This window comes from Limulus polyphemus, unplaced genomic scaffold, assembly GCF_000517525.1.
Source record: "Limulus polyphemus unplaced genomic scaffold, Limulus_polyphemus-2.1.2 Scaffold1718, whole genome shotgun sequence".
In the NCBI taxonomy this organism is placed as follows: domain Eukaryota; kingdom Metazoa; phylum Arthropoda; class Merostomata; order Xiphosura; family Limulidae; genus Limulus; species Limulus polyphemus.
Genome location: NW_013667328.1, coordinates 174519 through 196335, shown reverse-complemented (window position 1 = coordinate 196335; position 21817 = coordinate 174519). Strand labels below are relative to the sequence as shown.

Below are 21817 nucleotides of genomic sequence, written 5' to 3'. Positions count from 1 at the left end.
TTATAAAACACTTTAAAGCCTCATAATTATACAAAAGTGTGTGTGTCTATATATATATATATATGCTGGGATGCCCTTCCTCTGACGATTTTTCATAGTACAAGTTTTCCATGTTTCTTTTTCAATACTAGCTTCTATGCTAAGTTCATTGTGTTTCTATATATATATATATATATACACACACACCCACATGTTCCATAACCATACAGCAGGCCTGGTAATTATGTTACATTAATATTAATGCTAGCATAAGTTAAGAATATAACTGTCATGGTTAATAGGTTACAAGTCTAATTGGTAATTAGTTACTTTTTATCATCAATCAGACACTAAGTATTAGTTATTTTATATTCTACATTTCACTAGAAACCAGGATCTGATCACCAGTCAAAAAGTCAGGTGTGCCTTATACTTGTCTTGGCTCCTACCCCATTTGAATAACTAATTATATGAAAAGTTTTACGATAATTATTCAGGTATAATGACCTCTATCAGCTAAAAAACTGCTGTGGTAAAATAAAATGGAAAACAAAAAAGTGAAAAACTTAAATCATATAAAATGGTTAACGTTAAATAGATGTTTTAATGTTCACAATATTTCGAGCTAGGATGCCCTTCCTCTGATGATTTTTCATGGTACATGTGTTTTCAATGCTAACTTCTATGCTAAGTTCATTGTGTTCATCAGTTAGTTGGGTGTAGAAGGTTTTTTACATCATTTTTTGTATGTGTTGTGCATATCCAACTACTTTAGCATTATTCCACTTTACTGAAGGGTCTTCTTCTCTAACATGATGGGCTATTGGGTAAATATCAGTAGTTATTGCAGTTTTGTGTATTTATTTGGCTCTTTAATTCTGATTTTTGTTGGTCTTTTTTGTTTATTCTCTGTAGTGGAGTCCACATTCACATAGGATGCTGTGGATCTGTAACTTCCTCCATGCTTATTCTTGGTCTTTCTTACTTTATTCTTTGTCAAGTGTTCAGAGTATCTATTTTCATTGGAGATCATAGTGCTCAGTTTTTTTCCCTTCTTCATAGCATCATCTACAATATAAATAGTTTTCATTCTAAGCAGTCTGTGACACCCATCTTTACACTGTTTCTATGTTTGGTCTACAATTAAGATATTTCTCCAGTGAGTTCTGCTTCTTGTTGAATATCATGTCTAAGAACAAAAGCTTATCTATTTTTATTTTTTAATATTTTTAAAATGAACTGTATTGCTAAATGATGTCTGTTTAGGTGGTTCGTGAATTCTGAAATCTTGGCCAAATTATGAATGTATCATTAACATATTTGAGCCAAACAATGGGTCTTAGAACAGCTGTTTTTGAGAGTATTACCAAGCATTTCTGATAAAAGTGATTCATGCAGACTAATAACAAAGACAGTGATTGATATCTGATTGCCACGACCTTACCATAAGTATTCAATAATACCTGAAATTTCAGAAAATATTATACTTCCACTAATTCAACAAACTTAAAGTGATCAAAAATACAACTTGAGTATCTGAAAAACAAATTTCTGTAAAGTAAGAAGTTGTAAAATTAGATTGTTCACCTACAAGATCTTAAAGTCGAGATGTAGGCAATCACATTATACCATGACAACTAAGTTTGAGAAACAGTTATTGGCTAAAATTGATAAAACTACACTTGTACCAAAGCTCCACAGTTCAAGTTAGCACTAGTTTTGACTTTCCTCACAGGGAGCTACTGTTTTCATTCAGACCACATTGAAATCAGCCACAAAATCAAAATATGAGATTTCTTTTCATTTTATTTATAAAGTCGAATAAATTTTTTTTGAACAAATCTCCCTTCTGAAGTATTCAAAAAGATGTGTGAAAGAACAACTATTCAAAAGAGTAACTTTGCCCTCAGGACAAAGTGGGCCAAGTTGGGCACCAGAATATTAAATGTAAAAAAAAAATTAACTTACATCCAATGTTATGCCTAAACTTCTATTAAGAAATTTGTTTCAACCAAACATTCAAAGACATTATCCACACACACACACAAAACCAAAAACGATGAAGTCAAAATTTTCTCATTTCTTTATCAAAATGAGTACTTTAAATAGTTTTCTTGCATTTTTGTTTATCTTCAGACAGTATGCTTATAACATGATTAATGCTGGCTAAAGTTTGACAATAATCACCCTGGTTGAGATAGGTCAATGTCTCCTCTCCTATGTTAATTCCTAAAGCTGTTGGAGCACCCAGCACACACTGAATAATTCTTTTCTCTCCAGATTCTTTCATAGTTAGGCCTGGCCTAACAGCAGACATGATATTAGGCACTAAAGGGGCACTCTCATATGTTAAATCAAATTGGCTCATTCCACTGACTGCTTGAGATTTTTCAGAAGCTCTGAAACAACATATTTACAAAGTTTAAGAATAGCAAGTTTAGTATTTCATCATAAATCATAATATTATCAGAAAAAAAAGTAATAACATTTTATCAGAAATCTCACACAGGCTGAAACAACTTATTACAGACTGAACAACAATAAATTGAATAATTCATATGTACAACAAATGTTTTTGACATTTAATTCATGTACCAGTCCCCTTACCCTCTTAATAAAGTGTTAAATAACACTTATAACATTCACTATATGATTACAAATCTGTAAAAGTGTCTCTATCATGTAATCAACTAAACTGAGTTACAATTTTAAGATTACTGATCCAATAATTTTCTAATCAATAGAAAACATATTATATGATGTGAAACCAGCAGCTTCTATAACTTCATAGATTTACAGATAATAAATACAGTAACACAATATCACTGTTTTTTTTGTTAGATAAATCTTTTTATCCTCTTTATGCCTACCACATACAAATCTAAAATATTTATTGGTTACAACATTTACCACTCTCAGCTTATTAAATGCAATAGAATTTGTTCATCAGTACAAGGTTTTGCAGATAAAGCTTGTAACCTCCCTCAAATATTTCATAACAGTTTCTCATTGTAAAAATTAAATATAAATTTCATTCAATCCTGTGGAAAATTCAACTACGGATTTTCAAGTTTTACAGAGTACAGTTTAAAACTTATGTCTTCACTATGATTCCTTGGAATTTTATTTGGTGTGATAGTAAACAGCTTTATATATTAATCACTGCTGATTTTATCAACCATTGTTGATAACATATATTTATAATTTATAGCTTATAGTTTATATAATATTAGCTAAGATTGATGTTACATATTAGTTAGATTAGTTTTTATATCTAATACTTATACCTCATGTATTTGTACATAAAACATATTATTTTTGTAGAAATTATTAATGAACACTTCTTTTGTTTGTGCCATGGAAAAGTTTATACTACCAACCCTACACAGTTTAAACTAAAACATACGGCTTAATTGGTTTGGTTTGAATTTCATGCAAAGCTACATGAAAGCTATCTGTGCTAGCCATCCCTAATTTAATAGTGAAAGATTAGAAGGAAGGCACCTAGTCACCATCACCCACTGCCAACTCTTGGGCTACCCTTTTACCAACAAATAGTGGGATTTACAGTCACATTATAATGCCCCATGGCTGAAAGGGTGAGTATGTTTGGTTGAATTGGAATTCGAACCTGCAACCCTCAGATTGCAAGTCAAGTGCCCTAACCATGCCGGGCCACAGCTTAATTGTCCCAGTTAGGATAGCCTCTAATGTTCTATAGTTGGGGTGCAGTAATGAGTTTATTCTTTGGTAGAGAGAACAAGATTCTAATTCCCAAAGAAATATACTTACAACAATGGTTCAAGACAAGAACTGTTGTTTGTGTGTTCCCTAAATAAGATATGTTATTTTGTTTATTTATTGTTGCTTTCATTGATAATACTGGATATATCAGTTAGTATATGAAATGTAATTACTTTTTTATTTTCATTTGTCATTTATTATTATAAAGATCGTTTTGCATTGATAGCTTAGAATTTGTATTTAAGACTAAACTAAATCTCCTAAGTTGGTTGAACCTTGTGAGATATTATTGGGTTTACAGCCAAAAATATCATTAAAAGCAAAGATATCCAACTGATGAAACCATGCATTCAAATATTGATAAGTATAAAGGTAATAAAAGTATACTTAATTAGTTATACTGATGGAAAGGTTGATATTTAATTTTGCTCTAAGTGCATAGCTTACTCTGATTGGAAGTTATTATTATTTTATGTTAAGCTGACTAGGACCTTTCTAACTCATTAGAAGTGTAATTTCCTGTTCTTATAGTTCTTAGATTATAACTTAATTATAAAAGACCTGATTATACAGTCTTTCTCACCTGACATACAGGATGGGAAAGAACTTTACAGCTTGGTGTAAAACAGTACATAATATGGTTTGTCTAAAAGTATATTTCATTGAACTTTTCCCTTATTCAAAACTTACAATTAAAACTTTGAATTATTATTATTATGGTTTTAAGATTTTTTTTTTATAAAGTTTCACCTCTCATTCATCTGGTCATGAATATCAGTTTTTTTATCAGGGGATACACAAAACTTTTTTAAAGCTTTGGAAAAGTCGGTCACAGTTGTCTCACACTGAACTGTACTCTCAGCCAAGTTCTTTCTTGGAGTATCCTTTTCTTCTGACAGAGGGCTTTTTACAGGCTCCTTGCTGCTCAGAGAATAACAAATATCCTTCAGTTTCTTGTAATAATGATTCAAGAATCAAGAGCATTAGCATCTTCTAAAGCTCTCAACTAAGCTGTAATACCAGTTAAATGATAGTAAGTTTAAAGTATATGTCTTCACAAAGAGATTGTTTAACTGATATATTTTGAGAAATGTTAGCTAAATTTAGTATGTCAGTAAAAAACTAAACTTTAAAGCTATTACCTAAATAAGTGGTGTAGGAAAGAGTTACAAAGTGGGGGTGCTTGGTTAGACATGCAGATTTTACAATGAGAGATTTAAAAGTATAAGGAGCTACTAAAAACAGCTTCCGTGCTGCCAAAGGCAGATCAATCTGGGTGGGTCTGGGGGCATATCCCTCATAAATTTAATATAATAACAGAATTTACAGTTGCTATACGAGTAAGACATGTAAATGTGTGGGGTGCTGTAGCACTCCTGGTTCTGACACCTCTGTACATTTTTGTGTACTAACAAATAATAGAAAATTTATCGGGTATACTTGCATTCAAGATAAGACTCCCTACCATCTCAAAACTTTAAAAAAAGTAAAAAAGAAACCATTTGTGCAATGAAGAAGTACAGTACTGACAGCACAAAAAAAGTAAAATAATTTTTAGAATAAGCTAAGTAATAACATTATAATGGAAAAAATAAAATAAACTTTGCCTACCTCTGTACAGCAATCTGAAGATCTTCAGTTTTAATACATTGCAATGCTGAAATGGCTTCACTGTATTAAAAAAAAAGACAGTTTATACCCCTACTATTGTAATAATCCTGACATTTTGATAATTCACTACAACAACCTGACTACTGTGTCAGCATACATATTCCTGCTTATAAACTGCTTCCTATTTAACTCAAGTAAAATCTAGTAGTAAAGTGACAGTCCAAGGATAATATACAGTGTATACTTATAAACACACCACTGTTGATGGGCAAAACTTAAGAATGACATACTAGAATAGTGTGTGTGACAATCTTAATATTATTTTGGTGTTAATATTCTACAAATGATTGACTTAAGCAAAACTCCGACTTTTTATTTTTATAAATACTTTTTTGCGATCCCGTTATAAAATTTCTGTTTATAAGTAAAAAAAAAAAGGTACTAGTATAGTTTAATCACATCCTAGAAATCTTTGAACATTTAATCAACCATGCTAATATGATATACAAACTGACATTAAAAACATTTTAATGAATGGTATAAGGTAGTCTGGAAGCAGCTGGACTTCTTTCATAACCAGTGTGGATTTAACTGCAAGTGTTTAAAACAACAAAAACAACAACTTATGAGAGCAAATATTTACATAAAAATTTTACAAGAAGATATGTAATGTTTTATTTATTATAATTACCAACATTATTTTACTTTATTAGCTGCTAACAATGATGTGATTAAATACAAGTACAATGTCTAGTTTCCATCACCCATAGAAAAGTATGGACACACTGCACTGTTAAAATCTCCATCTAGATAGAAAATAAACATTGACATATATGATATCATAAAGAGCTAGCAACCCGAGAAAAGGATTAAGAGACCCAAATAGAGATTAAACTTTGTTGAGTTTATTAATTAAATTTCTCTATCTCTTGTCAGGAACATAAAAACAAATGGAAAACAGGACAAAAATATGGTCAGAAACATTCTATAGTAGGAAGTAATACTAAAACTAGCATTCAAAAATTCATTGTTTCACTTTCTTCTAACAAAACTTGTCAGATGTGAAATAATATTAAAGTAATAATCTAACTACACAATTGCTAAATATGCTACAAAAGTATTGTTTCTTTTAATATCATTACCAGCTGCAAAATAAATTTAAAAGTAGAATACAAACAGAAATGAAACATATCAAAAGAACAATATTACAGATAAAACTTTAATTAGGAAAATAATATCAGTATTACACACTTCTGATTTTGTATCTACAATTTTAAATTTAAGTGGAATGCACTTAATGTGATTTTTATCACAATTTTTAGGCCTATTAGCAAAAATACTTATTCTGAATAACTCAACTCTAATTGTACCAGGTACATAAACATTACATAAACATAGCATTGGTAATTACATACATAAAGAACATTACTGACAAAAAATAATGGTTGCAATTTTACAGAGTATATAATATTGAAACTATTTTCAATATGCAAATCAACAAAGCATGCACAACCACAGCCAAAAGAAAGCTATGAAGGAATGGCATGTATCAGAACTACATTTTGACAATGTCTGGCATTTTGTACATAGTGTAATAACATCAAAATGTGAATCAGTGATTGGCCATCATTTACTAGTGAACCCGACTTGTGCTGACAACTACATGGATAGCAGGTTTAAAATGATTGCAAATGGTCTGTCAACCTTTCATCTCTATATTTTGGAAGCCACCTTTATTAAAACATATAAACCTGTCCTTTGCTGCCAAAAATAATTTCTAAACAATCTACACATCCTTCAGTAGGTCTGTGACATTTCCTGATTGGCTTAAGGACATGCCAATCAGTGATTGCCTTACTGGCCTACATTGGTCTGACTCATTTTATAAGCTGTACTATTTCCAGACAGTTCTGCTATGATTAGTGTCTGGTGAAAAGCTTTAGCAGATACTTCCTTTGCAACATCTCAACCAACAATTGGTCCAATTATCAATGTTATTTTCAAGTTTTGAACAACTCGACTTTCAAGATCTACATATCTACATGTGCCGATGTTTCCGTTTATCAACATTATATTTTAAGATCTGTGCAAGAACTCAGCTAACAGATGTTTCTGCATATAAAAGCTATCTTCAAGTTTTGTACACCAAAAAAACTTTTCAAAAAAACTTATTTATTTGAGGAAAGGTATATAACAGACTTTTCCGACACAATGTTCAAAATTGAATTGGTTCAGTCCACCTCTAATGCTTACTAATTTTAAATTCAATAAAATTCTGTTCAACATGTCACGTTTAGTGACATACTGCCAATTTAATGAATTCCTTAACTGGATAGAGTAAATCAATAGTCCTCTGAAAATATATTCTAATTGTTAATGCTGTTATCATCAATGTCTGACCAAAGCAAGCTATATACATAAATCAGAACAAAAGTTATTTTAGTATGTAATTTAGCTAATTTAATACACTGGTCTGATAAGGAGTATACACGATCATAAAACAAAAACTTATAATGATTAGAATGTGTTGATTCATCATTTGGGTACCATTGCTGTTCATAATATTTCTGAAAATGTTTTCAATAACATCTCATGAGGTCTGGCCACCTTAGGTGATTAAGTTTAGTTCTAAATCCATATAGAGTTAAAAATGCAGAATAATCCTCATGAAAGTAAAAAAAAAGTTAAAAAACATAATAATTAATACAAATACATGTATACAGAGGGTTGAGAACATCTTGCTAAAATGATTGAGTATGTGTCAACCATAGTGGATATAAAACAGAACAGCACTTATTGAAACTAAACACTGAACTGTTTTGTATTTTGTAGGTAGTGAGATGTCATCAAAACCTGATCATTTTGGGAAAGGCATTTAACAGCCCTTTCTGATGCAAAATATTCATACACTCAGATCAAAACGGTCATGGATTAAAAATTTTCAGGACAGGGATATCCTTTGTACTTAATGGCATTTTAATACAATACAGAGTGGTAAAGATGGACTAACAGCAAAAACCACACACAATATTGGTCACAGAATAGCATATCTGATACATACTTCACTAGTAAATTGAGACTAAGTGACAAAAACAAATTGCCCTAAAACAACGAAAAAGGCACTTCAACAGTGCAAAACTGGATGACACCCAAGATGAAAACATCAGAATGACTAACAGGGGAAGTGATAACATTCAGATCTCCTAACCCCTCCTGACAAGCCAGCACACACTTATCGGACCCAAAAGTCATAACCAGTAAGAACAACATACCATACAGTCTTGTAATAATGTAAAAACTCAAATGAAACAGATTCTAGTAATAATTCTAGTGATAGTATAAATAATCCTCAAGGGAAGATTATCCTGATTGAAGAAAAATTGGGGGGGGGGGGTTATACATATCTGGATTTGAGCAGCAATCAGAGGAGACAAGAAAAATTTAGAAGACAAAAAAAAAAATAGATGATAGAAGTATAAGGTCTGGGAGTTTGTCTATATATGTTTAAAGAATGTCCTCTAAAGGTAGCATCAGCAGAATAAAGAAATGTGTGCCTAACCTAATTAGGAGAGAAAGAACCAGGATTTGAAATGAACAGTACAGTTCCCTTGCAAATGATTATATCTACCTAGTATAGTTCCTAAAAACATATGTGCAATAACACAAATGGAATATTCCAAAATGATGATGCTCAGTCCAAGCAATATAGTATCTGCACATAAAGAACAAATATAGTAATATATTTGGATCATTTACATCCATGGCAAAAGAAGAAGAGAAAGAAGCAGCTCTTCTAAAGCAGCCCATAAGGGGAAAGAGCTGTCCTGATACATAGATATCTAGAAAACGAAAATGTCCAGAAACTATCACTCTAGTACATACTTGACCAATGGGAAAAAAAAAAGTCTTCCTTTAAATATAAAGTTAATTAATAAACCAATGTCAGCAGTTCTCAAGGCAAAAAGTTTTAAGGACAAAGTTAACATCTCAATCAAGACAAAACTTCAAAAGATACTGAAGCTAAAAAGCATGATAATCATAAGTGAAGATGATACATAAATTGAAGTGTGGATGTCAATGCTTTTTGGTAACATTAAATGGCAAATAAAATTTCTATTTCCCAAACATAGTGAGTGATTTAGGATTAATGAAGCAGGACAACTACTATTTCCACTTAGCCTTGTATATGTCCCAAGTCATGATATATATACAAGAGGAAACTGACCAGCTGCCAAATGGGACAATCTTGAGATTCCAGTCAAGAAACACATGATGGCCATCTGTAAGGCTGAAGCTTTGACAAATTATGTCGAAAAGCAAAAGTATATGGTTGATGTAGAAGATAAATCAATTCCAAAATGAAGAGCACATAGCTGTAACAGCTTATCCTTAATGTAAGCAAAGAAAACACTGAAAGGCAAGACAAACTGAAATGCACAAGTCCCAAATGTCCAGGATGATCATACAGTAACCCAAAAGATGCAAGTGTAGAAATTAAGGGAATGATGAGTCTACCTTTCTATATTGAAATACATATCAATAATTGAGAACAGCAGCTAACAAGGCATTGAACCTATATGAGTCCCAAGGAACTGGAACTCAAAGAAGAAAAGTACTAAAAGGAGCTGTCTAAGCCAGATGGAAACCATGTTCTCGTATCTGAAGGAACTTAGAATCTTGAAGATGAGAAGTCCAATGGGACCAGAATAACTTAAGATAACCCCTTGATCAAATGAGAATAGGAAAGAGGTTAACAATGAAGCAAAGTCTAATACTTTTCTGAAAATACTCTCCCAGAGGTGCAAGTGAATGAAAGTCTGAGATGACAGTTAGAAATACATCCATCAGAACACCAGGAAAATTGGTGAGATTAACTACACAATTAGGCAACAGTCCATAGTGCTCACTAACAAAATAAGCCAAAGCATGATGAAAGCTGTGCTAATAATGCTCAACTGACAATTCAAGAGCCTTTTTTGAAGAACCAAAAACCAAATTAAAAAAATTTCTGTCACTTATAGTGAGAAGTGGTCAAAATTTATTTTTCTAATAATGTCTGATTTGCTATTACCATTTTGAATCAAAAGCAAATAACGTATTAAGCATGATTCAAACAACTTTTAACCAACATAATTTCATAATATTACTGCAAATACACATTACACTGATACATACGTAATGAAAAAAGTGCCAAAGGGTAAAGTAAGGTCTACTTTTGTACTTTTTTGTGCACTTGAAAATGACAACATAGTGGAAAATCAGAGTATGTCACAGGCAAAGAACTTCTGGAACCCATGCTATAGAATTACACACATAATAAGTAAAACACTGCACAACTTGTGATATTTTAAATTACCACTTGTACCATCTCTGAGCTCTAAGAAACCAAAAGTTTGGAAAATTTCTTGTCTATCTCACTATTTGGGTTTATTTTCATCCCCAAATCTTCTATTTTATCACAGCATAGATGATAAAAATTCTAAAAGAGTAATGAGTGTCTTGCTGGCAGAAGTTATTAATTTGTTTCCTAGGAAAGTGTGGAAATGCTAATTTTGAAAATACAATTTTTCTATAACTTTAGCATATTCATTTCTAGCTTCCAATCTTCTGTTACATCAAATCTGTTTTGTCTCTCTGATGAATATCCTAATATTGCCATTCACTGAAGTTTTTAAATACTTTTTTGTATTACATTTTATGTTGGATTGCATGATAAATTATATTCCCATAGTGTCACATATTACATATTTTATTAACCATTGTGTGTTTGTCTGTAATATGTAAATGTGTATATCAAAAAGTATATCCTTACTAACAGTGAAGGTATCTAAGTAATGATTCAATACATTCTAATCATTACAAGTTTTAAGACAATAATTCTCTTTTTTTCAGACCAGAATATTAAATCAGCTACATTACTTACTATATTAATTTTTTGTTCTTATTTATGTAAGTAGCTTGCTTGGATCAGAAGTGAATGGTAATTTCAACTGTTACAGAAAATATTTCAGAATCTTTTTTATGATACAGTTTAAAATTTCCTTTATAAAACTGAAAAGTCTAGAGAACAAAACTTTACCTCATGTTGTAAGCTGATGATTCTGACCCAATACCTAAACCTGAGAGGTTGGTATTCAAGTCAGCTGCTAGGACAGAATTAATTTCCTCAACCAGCCAAGAATGTCTGTCTCTAGCCATGAGTCAGCAGTTGTGAACCCTAAGTATACAAGAACAATTGAAACATCAACTTCATCAAAATAATTTACAACTAATACAATTAAACACACTGATAGTGATTTGTGATGCTTTTACTTTTATACTTATACCATGCAAAAGTAAACTATTGAAGCCCGACTTGAATGCAAACACATTAATGCTGTGAAATTACACAATTTGTCTGAAGAATTCCTTTCAACTTCAAAATCTTTCCATCCACAAATTACATGTACTGGTATTTTTAGTACTTGACCACATACTATAAGCAGGATTTCTGAAACAAATATTGTACTGATTAATTTTAATGTTAATTTATGATCAGAGCAAGCAATTTACTTACAGTGAAACTAAAAACCAACAAAGCAATCAGTATAGCTAATTAAATACACCATTTTTACTTTTCTACTTATTAAGATTGCAATGCATTATTTCACCAAGTGAGTACCCTTGCTGTTAAATTTTTGGCTGTAATTCCAATAATGCATTAATAACAAAAAATAAACATTTGGTTCACAAATGATACATCATAACTTCAATATTCATAGAATATTTTTTCAACTGCTTCCTCATTTCAGGGCAATAGTGTATGACTTCAGTAACCATGGTTAAGTGCTTTACTATTAAGTGTTCCAACTTCAAAACAATGTCACAATCTGTAATATGAGAGGTAATGAATGCTTGTACTGAAAAGATATGAAATTTGAAACAGATTTGTCACTAAGTTAACTAATCCCAATTCTTTGTGTTGCCACCAGGTTTAGCTAATTGGTAGAAGTGATGCTGTTCATTTTATTTATATATGAAATGGAAAATAAAGGACATGTAAAGCTATTAGTCACACTGAAAACATTAAAACAATTCAAATTTATTACAAGAAAAATGATGGAAAATCATCCCTTTATCCATACAAATAATCAACCTATAAGCATATCTGAGTGCTGTTATTTCAAATGTTTGTCACATATCATCAGGCTAGCCATTCCACAAGATAATATTTCTAAAAGAAGGCTTAGTTTTGCTTCCTAACACTGAACCCTTCTTTAGTCCACCTCTTAATGTTTTCACCTAATACTTAAAGTTATTATTTTTTGTAATACTTAAAATCATTTCTGTTAGTCAAGATAAATATCCACATAGGGTGTCTTCATCACAAAAAGTAGAAACTGCAAGTTTGTTGCAAAAGAAATAACTTTCTTGAAACCAAATTTCACCTTCAACTAATTAACAATAACAAAGTACAATACCTTACCCACAACATAATTCCAACTGCTACACCTGTAATTTCCATTCCTCCCTCACACCCCTTCTTTTTTTCTAACAGACAGGAACCATGATACCAATATTTCAACCATCATGAATTTTCCCAATGCACAACTACTTTTAAGAAATAACCCTTAAAATGTCTACCAACTAATTACTTAATATCTTTACAAAAGTTTTAAAACATATACAGTTATCTAACCGAATTCTTCCAACAGCATACTTATATATTTTAAGAAAATTTCAGATTTCATATTCTTCACACAAAACAAAATTTGTTTTCACAAAACTATGAAAATGAACTGTATGCTCTCTATGTAGGTAACCATCTCTGTAAGTGTATTAAATGTTTTTCTGCAAACATCCAAAATTGCCAACATCACATTTATGAATATACATATTGAGCCACAACAATTATACTAAGGCTGCTAATTCTGCTGCATGTCAGTTGTAAATAAATGTCACACATGCCTTACATGTAGTGGTAGTGGACAGTAAACACTTAGAATGTTAAGACTGATGCAGTAGTAATGAAAATATAGCTTAATCATGAAGAAAGAATTGATGTGTTTCTTGTACAGATAGCAGATTAACTTGATTAATCAATATAATTGATTATCTCCAAGCATCATTAACATTGATTAGTGTCATGTAAAATAACCAAAATTATGATTAAATCAATTCTCACAAAAATAGTCAATTAATCAAAATTATTGTTTTCTATTATTACTGTTTTCAGTTATTCCAATTATCCAAATAATCAAATAATTGTCATTATATCTTTATTATTTGCAATTAATTACAGATTGTTCAGCTCAGTTAATTAGTGTCATGACTCACAGAAGTAATCAACTAATCAAAATTAGTGTTTACGATTACTATTTTTGATTATTAATTGAATAGATAAGCATCACCATCAAAATGATGCATGTCATCTCGATGGTAACATACTCTGAAGATATAAAGAAAATGGCAATTGAATTTGGAATGGTTCTTTGAAAAGTACAAAATTCAAAATTCATATATTAATCCTCTGATTATGAGTAGGTAAAGTGCACAAGCCACCAACTTTTTATAGTTACATGGGGAGGATGGGTGGGAATGTATGCAGAGGCAAGTATCTATTGGAAATACATTTTCAGGTAAGGAAAATGTTAACTTCCAAAATGAATACTCACCTTCTCACACAGTTAGAATCCCATGCAGAGATGGTGTAAGGACTGATGCAAAGATTACCTAGATTACCCTTTCAGAAAGCTTCCAAAGGAAGCCCATGGAGTATAACACCTAATAACAAAAGCTCTATACGGGTACACCTTTGGACAGGCAGTATCAGTACATGGCCATTCAAGTACTCCCACACAAAATGTCAGACAGCTAATATGTGTACTGAGGTTGAGGCATATATATATATTCTACCTTGTGTGCTCACCTCCTCTACCATCAGACTAGATGGGTAAAACCCAGCTGTGGGAGAAGGGCACTTGTGATAGTATCTGTGCTTACCTCCTCTACTGTCAGTCTCTACAGGCCCAATGCCAGCTGCAGGAGGAGGTAACTGTATGGACTTGTTCAGTATGGATAATTTATGTACTACTATTTGACTGCCAGTCTATGGGCTCCTTATCAGCTGCAGGAGTAAGGTATGTTTGTGACATAGCAGGGATCAAAAATAGTGTGTTTACCTCAATTTTACCATACAGATGTTGGCTGCAGAAGGAGGACTTGTAAGATATAGGTATTGAATGGATTGGTATAGTGAGTTGTATCATCGGTCCATATATATTGTATGATGTATCATACTAACATATGTGGGGTGACCCGCACCAAACTTGGTGTCATAAAAGACTCATTTCTTACCTTAATGGAAACCCTTATTCTAGCCCCAGTGGTTAGGTCCCATGGTACACCAAGCCAGCAGCTAGGAACTGGTAAGTGACAATGTTCTCCCATACTCCACTCAATGTAGGAAAGACTCAAACAATGTGTCCAGATCCCCATTGGTCCTTCAGTTTGGAAAAGTCTTTTACAAAAGACAGTGCAATGAGAGACTGCAAAACCCTATTTTTAAAAGCCAGCAAGCACATGAAAAGTTGTCAGAAATGCTACTCTGGTGCTGACTTTTTCCATGATATTCCATGGAATAGGCACATTCTGGATCAAACAAGAAATGTGATATAGACAGAAATATATATATATACCATGAGGAAACCTCAAGTGATCTTGCAGAACACCTCACGTCACGGTAGGCATGTGTAGAGCTAGGGTGGATGGTATGAGCACTTTTCATTCTTGGTTCGATGCAGATTGTGGATAAGTATGCAACACTAGCCATCTAATGGGATCTACTGAATGAAAAAGAGGTCCTGAAAGGAAAGCGGTGCAAATTCTACTCAAAGACGGTGAAGCAATGAAAGAACGCTGACCTGTGAATGCCAAAAACTTTCAGGAGATAAAACAATCAGAAGGTAGAGAGATGGGTGTGTGTAGAAAGAGCACACATCTGGCTGGCTTCCTCTCAAGGATGGGCCCATCAACTCCTTTGTTGACAAGTTTGTCTTGAGATGTCAATACTCACATATTATTCATCACCCTTTTCATTCTCTTCCACCTCTTCTTTGCCAGCCATTAGATGAGCTTTTATTGAATGAGGTTAATGGAAAATAGGGGTCCAAGGATAGGGACAGAAAAAAAATGGAACCCTTAAAGTAAGAGGTCCATAATAAGGCACACAGAACTGTCCAACAAGATACAGAAGCTGAGCCACGTCTGGACAGCCAAATAGTAGAGATGGAAGGAACAGAGATGGGAGACAAGTACGGTTTGCTCCCGAGTTGGGTGTGAGAAGTGTCTAGGGGACAGACATTGAAAGAATGGTAAACTCAGGAAATAAGGAGGAGGGAACAAGTAAGGAGAGAAAGATGGTAAAAAAAAAGCAAGATAGTGGAGATAGAGTGGGTGTGAGAAAGGACCCATATCCCAAGCCCTGATCCCCAAACTGAGCAGCTACTGTAAAGGGAAGGAGGTAGGAGAAGAGGCAACATCCAAAAATGCAGGGTTGGCAGCAGAGAAAAGTTGAATTGACTGAAAACATTCAGGGAGAGGTTATAGGGAAGGCGAGTTCCCTTGAAGCTGAACAGCTTTTACACTATGAAATGTAATCAGAGCCATTATCTGGAGCCTACAGCTCAAAGAAACTTTATTATTGGCATTAAGACCTTACAGGCTTACTAAGCATGCAGCTGGGTAAACCCCCCTTAGACTGTTCAGTTTTATGACTTATAACTAAGTTATGTTGTTGTAGGTTAAATTACTCACAAGTTTAGGCCTATTACAGACAAAATAAAGTGAATATAGATCTAGATCTAATTTGATTACTTTCATGACTAAGTACAGGAATTAGTTTGAAAGGATAATCATTAAATTGTGCATAAAACACTTAAGAAAATCTCGTGTTCAAAAAACACATCTGCCATGATGTGATGCATACTTCATTTCAGAAAAGCATTGATCAACTATATTATTAATATATACAAGCTGGGCTACAATATTTCCAATTTTTCTGAAGTTGTATATTGGTAAATGTTCGTCTGAACATTTCAAAGTAAGCATACATTTGTAATAGCTGTTTGCCCAATAGTTTTGGGTACTGAAATTAAGAAGTCAGATTTTTATTTTACCAATTTAATTTTTTTCAACTGATGGAAATCTGTCCTGAGACAGAACTCTGTCTTCCTTGAGAATGGGTTAGCAGATATATACAGTCAAAGAATGTAATGTCAGCCATGGGTAGTGAATGTGGCACATGATAACAATGAATACAAGAGGGGCCAATGCTAAGGCATAGGGAAAAGCAAGGGAAGGGAAGATAAAAACAACAACAGAGAACATGCCAAGAAACATGTATTAAGTTATCCAGCACATTGAACAAGATACAATCTAACTTTATAGACTCTAATCATCTTTATTTAGGTATAAACCACAAAGTCCAACCCATATGCCATGCCCTTGTATCACAGTCTTTCAAAAAGAGTTAATAATTCTATAATGTTTATTATTACATTATTTATAATTAATAGAAATAAAATATTTAATTTACCGATACATATATATATAATGCTAGCTTGTTTTCATGTACAGGTGTACAATGTACAGATTCAAAGTTGCTATTGCTGAGATCAGCTTGACCAACTAAGGTAGTTTTTAAAACACTTACAGCTTAAATAGAAAACACATTTAATTGTAATTCTTATAGGAAATTGTATGCTTTGTGCATGATATTATCTTGTGTTCTAAACTTAATATTTGAATAACTAATTAAATAAAAATTTAGTAAATTACTAAAAACAACAGTATCAAAAATTAGGATTAAATTCTTGGAATCTTTGACTGCTGAAAAGTACAAGACCCACAAATAGGTACTGTGGTCGTGCATTTCCTATATGTTCCTATGTTCTTATAAAATTAACTGAGATGTAAAAATTAGAATCTTATTAGGTTAGTCAAGAAAACATACATGAAAAAAATCAAATTTTTTCTGCAAGGTATGCTTGTAAGAAATTTGTATTACATAATTCAATACCATACCTTGAGCTATGCATTCACTAGAAGATTTCTAGCTAGTTATACAGTTTAATAGTTAGATGTGGTTCAATGAGCAACAAAACAATAAAATTAGATGTAAATTATGAGTCTGAGGCTGTTTAGGATAAATAATTGTAATTGTGTGTTACAATTAAGGTTTATTTAATATTTTTTGTGGCTGTTACAAGATCAGTCAAATGGAACAAACTTGTATAGTGTAAGGATAGAGAAAATAAAATATAAAGTTTTACTAAAAACTTTTGATACACATTTGACATAATGCTAATAAAATTTGAAAATTGTACAATGAAAAAAATATTTTTAATCTTAATATCAAAATAACTTTGCACTCAAATTGGTCTGAGTCACTTTAACTCAATAAATTCACATGGAAATCTCCGGTAAAAAATCAGATTCTTTTTTGTTCACAAAAGATTGTAATGTTTACTAAAAACTTGCCAAATTTCATGAAGATATAATAGCATGTATAATTTCATAATTACATGGTGGTTGCAAGGTTGGTCAAAATAACCAAGCCCATACTGAGAGGGTTAAGGGAATGTACATACAGAGATTAAGTACGAGGCAAACAAACTGCATGTTCCACAAAAGGACCTGATCTTCTACAACTTCAAAGATGCAAAAATGTTTGTAGAAATGGCAAAGAATGGTGGAACATATATTCTCATTCAAAAAGTACACTTCTTTACAAAAAGAGAAAATAAAAAAACTCACTAACATTAGTGACTAGATTAGTGAGGTTTCCTGCAGCATTTACACCTAGAAATGATTTCCACAATCCTATATCTTATGTAGTGCAGGGACAGTCACAACTTTCTCCATGTAACTGAAACACAGACTTAGTCCTATCTGATTCTTGGCTGTTGAAGCAAAGACAGCCTGTACGCTGTTGAAAGAAAAATACATCTTAGATGACAAAACATCAATGGATGAAGTGCAGTCCTGTAGGAACATCTACGGAATCAAGTAAAAAACATTCTATAGAGTTAGTTCTGACAATATGATACCCTTACAGATTTGTTTTAAATGAATATCACATAATGCACAGGAAACACGTACTGATACTTTCATCCCATTTGGTGATGATGAATTATCATAATATATATATTATTGGATTTGTTGAAAATTAACATTTTCTGCAATTACTATAGAAAATATATGCTGGTTAATACACATTAGTATCTGCCATCTTGGTAATTATACACAATTATCTGTCACATTTGTCATTAGATCTAAGAAAATTTTTAATTTAAATCTAACAAGGGCTGTTTTAGCCCCTTATTGAAACTCATCTTTTAAAAAACTAACCTTTATGAATTACAAATTGAAAAAATACTAGAAAAAAAAACAGAAAAATTAAAATATAGTCCTAGCTTTCATAGAAGCCTGCTTTCAAGAGCATCACTAGCTACCCAAAAGATTTTGGTCTTGAGACCCAAGAAGCAGGTAGCACTCAACATAATTAAAAAATAACTGCAATGTAATATATTACAGTTTACACACAACAGATTTGGGATACTGTGAAATACATCTGGCACACAGGTCCTGTGTGCCAGAGTTTAGCAACACCCCTGCTGGTTTCCTTTATCTTGTTTCAGTTTTGAATTGTTTTGGATATTTTAAATTTAGGTGTCTTGTACTTTTTTCTTTTGACTAAATGTGCCAAAGTATTTTCAACTCTTATTTTAGATTAGACATGAATATTCCAAAGAATGATTTATCTCAACATACGGAATGTAATAATATAAAAATATGATTTATTTTAGAAAACAAAGTTGTTTCTATTTAGAAATATATATCAATTCACTTAACAATCTTAAATGCCTCAAGCAGATCTCCAACTCTTCTTTTTTAAAGAGAAAGAAATTTCAGAAATCTTAATCGATCCTTGTATGACAACCTTTCCATCCCAGACATCATCCAAGTAGCCCTCCTCTAAACTCTTTCCAACAAGTCAATCTCCTTCCTAAGGTGAGGAGCTCAAGGCTGAAGACAATACTCCTAATGTGGCCTAACTATTAACCTATATAGTGAAATTATAACTACTCTGTATTCAGTATTTCTGCAAATATAGCCTAAAATCCTATTTGCCCTGCCATAAGCAACAGAACATTGCTTGGATACTTTAAGACTAATCAACTAGACCACCAAGATAATTTTCTTCTAAAACAATGTTAAGGTTACTCCCATCAAAAGTATACCCATAATTTATATCATGATATCCCACATACATTTATTATAATTAAAAGCCATATGCCATTATATGTCCAACTCATCAAATAATTCAAATCATTTTGTAAAACAGCAGCAGCATCCTCACAGCCAGTGACACCCAAAACCTTAATATCATCAGCAAATTTTGAATAATTTAATGACCATTCCTTCATTTATATCATTGATGTAAAAGGGCATAGGTTCTAACATTGATCCCTGAGGTACCCCACTTGTGACATCAATCCAGTTTGACTGAACTCCATTTATAATAAATCTTTGCTTTTTTTCCATCCAGCCAGTTTTCTATCTAATGGGTCAACCTATCTCCTACACATACAGGTTATTTTTGTAACAAGCCTTTTGTGTGGCACTTTGTCGAATGCTTTCCAAAAATCCAAATACACCAAATCCACACAAATACCTTCATTTACATAAGCTGTAAACTCTTCAAAGCCAGCCATTATCATTAAAATTTTTATCAAGCTTTCCCTTAAACTCCCCTAAATTAACTAAATCCACCACATCTGAAGGTAAAAGATTATTAAGACAAAACTTCTCCCTAGAGAAACCATGTTGACTACCCAACAAAATTTTAAACTTTAAATGACTTTGCAAAGCATCTTTATCACTCTTTCAAACACATTTCCCACAACTGATGAACGCATAAAAGACCCATAATTACTGGGACAATTTTTATCATTTCCCTTGAAAATAACAGTTACATTAACCAACTTCCAGTCTTCTGACACCTGCTCATTGTTCAAGAACTTACAAAAAAAAATAGTAGCAAGTGGCTCACATAGCCAATCCTTAACCTCCTTTGAAACTCTTGGGTAAATATTATCTGGCTCAGGAGCTTTATCATTCTTTAAACTTCCCAATTTTTTAACAAGCTCAGAATTAATTTGATAATCTTGTTCATGTTTGCTTTCATCTATCAACTGTTCAGGATGAGGTTTAATGCTTAAATCTTCATTAGGAAAATTAAAGAAAAAGTATAATTTAATAGCCTGACCATCTCATATTCATCAAATATATGCCATCCTGTATCATCCCTCAAAAGGCCCTACTCCAATGCCAACATTTTTCTTACCTTTAATGTATTTAAAGTAAGCCTTACTATTAATTTTTTTACATTTTCAGCCAATCTTTTTCCATATATATTTTATTCAACCTCCTATTTCACCAATTATCTTGATCTTCTATGATTCTTAAATATCCCATCATACAGCTGTAAACTTCTTAAATTTATAATAAATTTTCAAAATTTTTTATACTTTATAGCCTTTGTGAGCCAAACTAGTTTTTACTTGCAGTCACTCCGTTTTTTTTCTATCTTGAAAGTTGAATATCTATAAATTTATTTTGAAAAGTTTTCCACATTTCATTGGTTTCTCCAATTAATTCAGTTGCCAATTCATAACAAATAATTATTCTTTCATCCCTTCAATTTTTTTTTAAATTTGGAACCAAAATCTCATTACTGCTTATTCTCTTCATAAGTTCATATACAAAGTAACGTGTGGGTTTAAATTTTTGCTTTTTTTCCAAGGGTGGATGTGGAAGGACCAAATGGTCCCTTGTTCATGCGTTGTAATAACTTGTATGTAAAATTACGGTTACAAAACGCATACGATAACCAGAAGCCTAGGTCATAGATATACATGTAGTGTCATACTCTATTTCATGACACGTACTACAAAGCACAGTTTCTGTACAACTTTACGTTGAAAAAACAACAAAACAGTCAACATAGAAAAAACAGCTGATTCAGTGATTGGCTAAAACAAATTATTTATGTTGAACACAAGTTATATAAATTACTTACCAATGCTACGTCTCCTTTACTCAGCTATTAAGATTTATTCTGAGTTAATTCTAAGAGTTAAAAGTATCTACTATATTATGATATTCACAAGTTGTAGATCTATACACATCAACAAGTTTCATTGCTGTTGTGTTGAAATCATGGTTGAAAATCCCATGATGCTGACGTCATAATTAGCATTTTCTTCGCCCTCTAAATAGATATATATTAATTAGTGACACATGAATAAGTTGGAAAAGAAATTCATTTCGAGCTGCAAACGTTAATCATAGTAGATTTAAATCGTTTGAAGATGACCTGCCAGTGGCATTAAGTCACAAGAATGAGAAATAAAAATCACAAATCTTTATTTCTAGTTAA

The 21817-nt window shown here is 32.1% G+C and overlaps 2 protein-coding genes across 5 annotated transcripts in view; both read right to left on the bottom strand.

Annotated features, from left to right (window-relative positions):
- The window catches only part of LOC106464685 (alpha-globin transcription factor CP2-like), a 38815-nt gene extending 37746 nt beyond the window's left edge, over nt 1-1069 (bottom strand). Inside the window, exon 1 of the mRNA XM_022392453.1 lies at nt 965-1069. Coding sequence (XP_022248161.1) covers nt 965-1069 — 105 coding nt within the window. The remainder of the gene's footprint in view (nt 1-964) is intronic.
- Nucleotides 1070-2074: 1005 nt separating this feature from the next.
- LOC111087087 lies at nt 2075-21612 on the bottom strand. Of its 4 annotated transcripts, none has more exons than XM_022392446.1 (6): nt 21458-21612; nt 18134-18301; nt 11414-11551; nt 5335-5394; nt 4474-4644; nt 2075-2378 (listed from the first exon to the last, which is right to left on the bottom strand). In XM_022392446.1, exons 3-6 carry the CDS (start codon nt 11530-11532, stop codon nt 2081-2083), a joined length of 648 nt encoding a protein of 215 aa, XP_022248154.1. In that variant the 5' UTR covers nt 11533-11551; nt 18134-18301; nt 21458-21612; the 3' UTR covers nt 2075-2080. The 4 variants fall into 4 exon arrangements, with proteins under 4 accessions (XP_022248154.1, XP_022248156.1, XP_022248157.1 ...); XM_022392448.1 differs by having other exon boundaries at nt 18130-18301; nt 21458-21583; XM_022392449.1 differs by having other exon boundaries at nt 18134-18294; nt 21458-21583.
- Nucleotides 21613-21817: the final 205 nt, after the last annotated feature.

What these genes read in the sequence shown, in the direction of transcription:
- LOC111087087 (XM_022392446.1), bottom strand. Translation starts at nt 11,532, where the DNA reads ATGGCTAGAGACAGACATTCTTGGCTGGTTGAGGAAATTAATTCTGTC. An exon ending in TCATCAGCTTACAACATGAG is followed by an intron (nt 5,395 to 11,413) that starts GTAAAGTTTTGT and finishes TTTTTAATACAG; the next exon opens with TGAAGCCATTTCAGCATTGC. An exon ending in CATGACCAGATGAATGAGAG is followed by an intron (nt 2,379 to 4,473) that starts GTGAAACTTTAT and finishes ATGTTGTTTCAG; the next exon opens with AGCTTCTGAAAAATCTCAAG.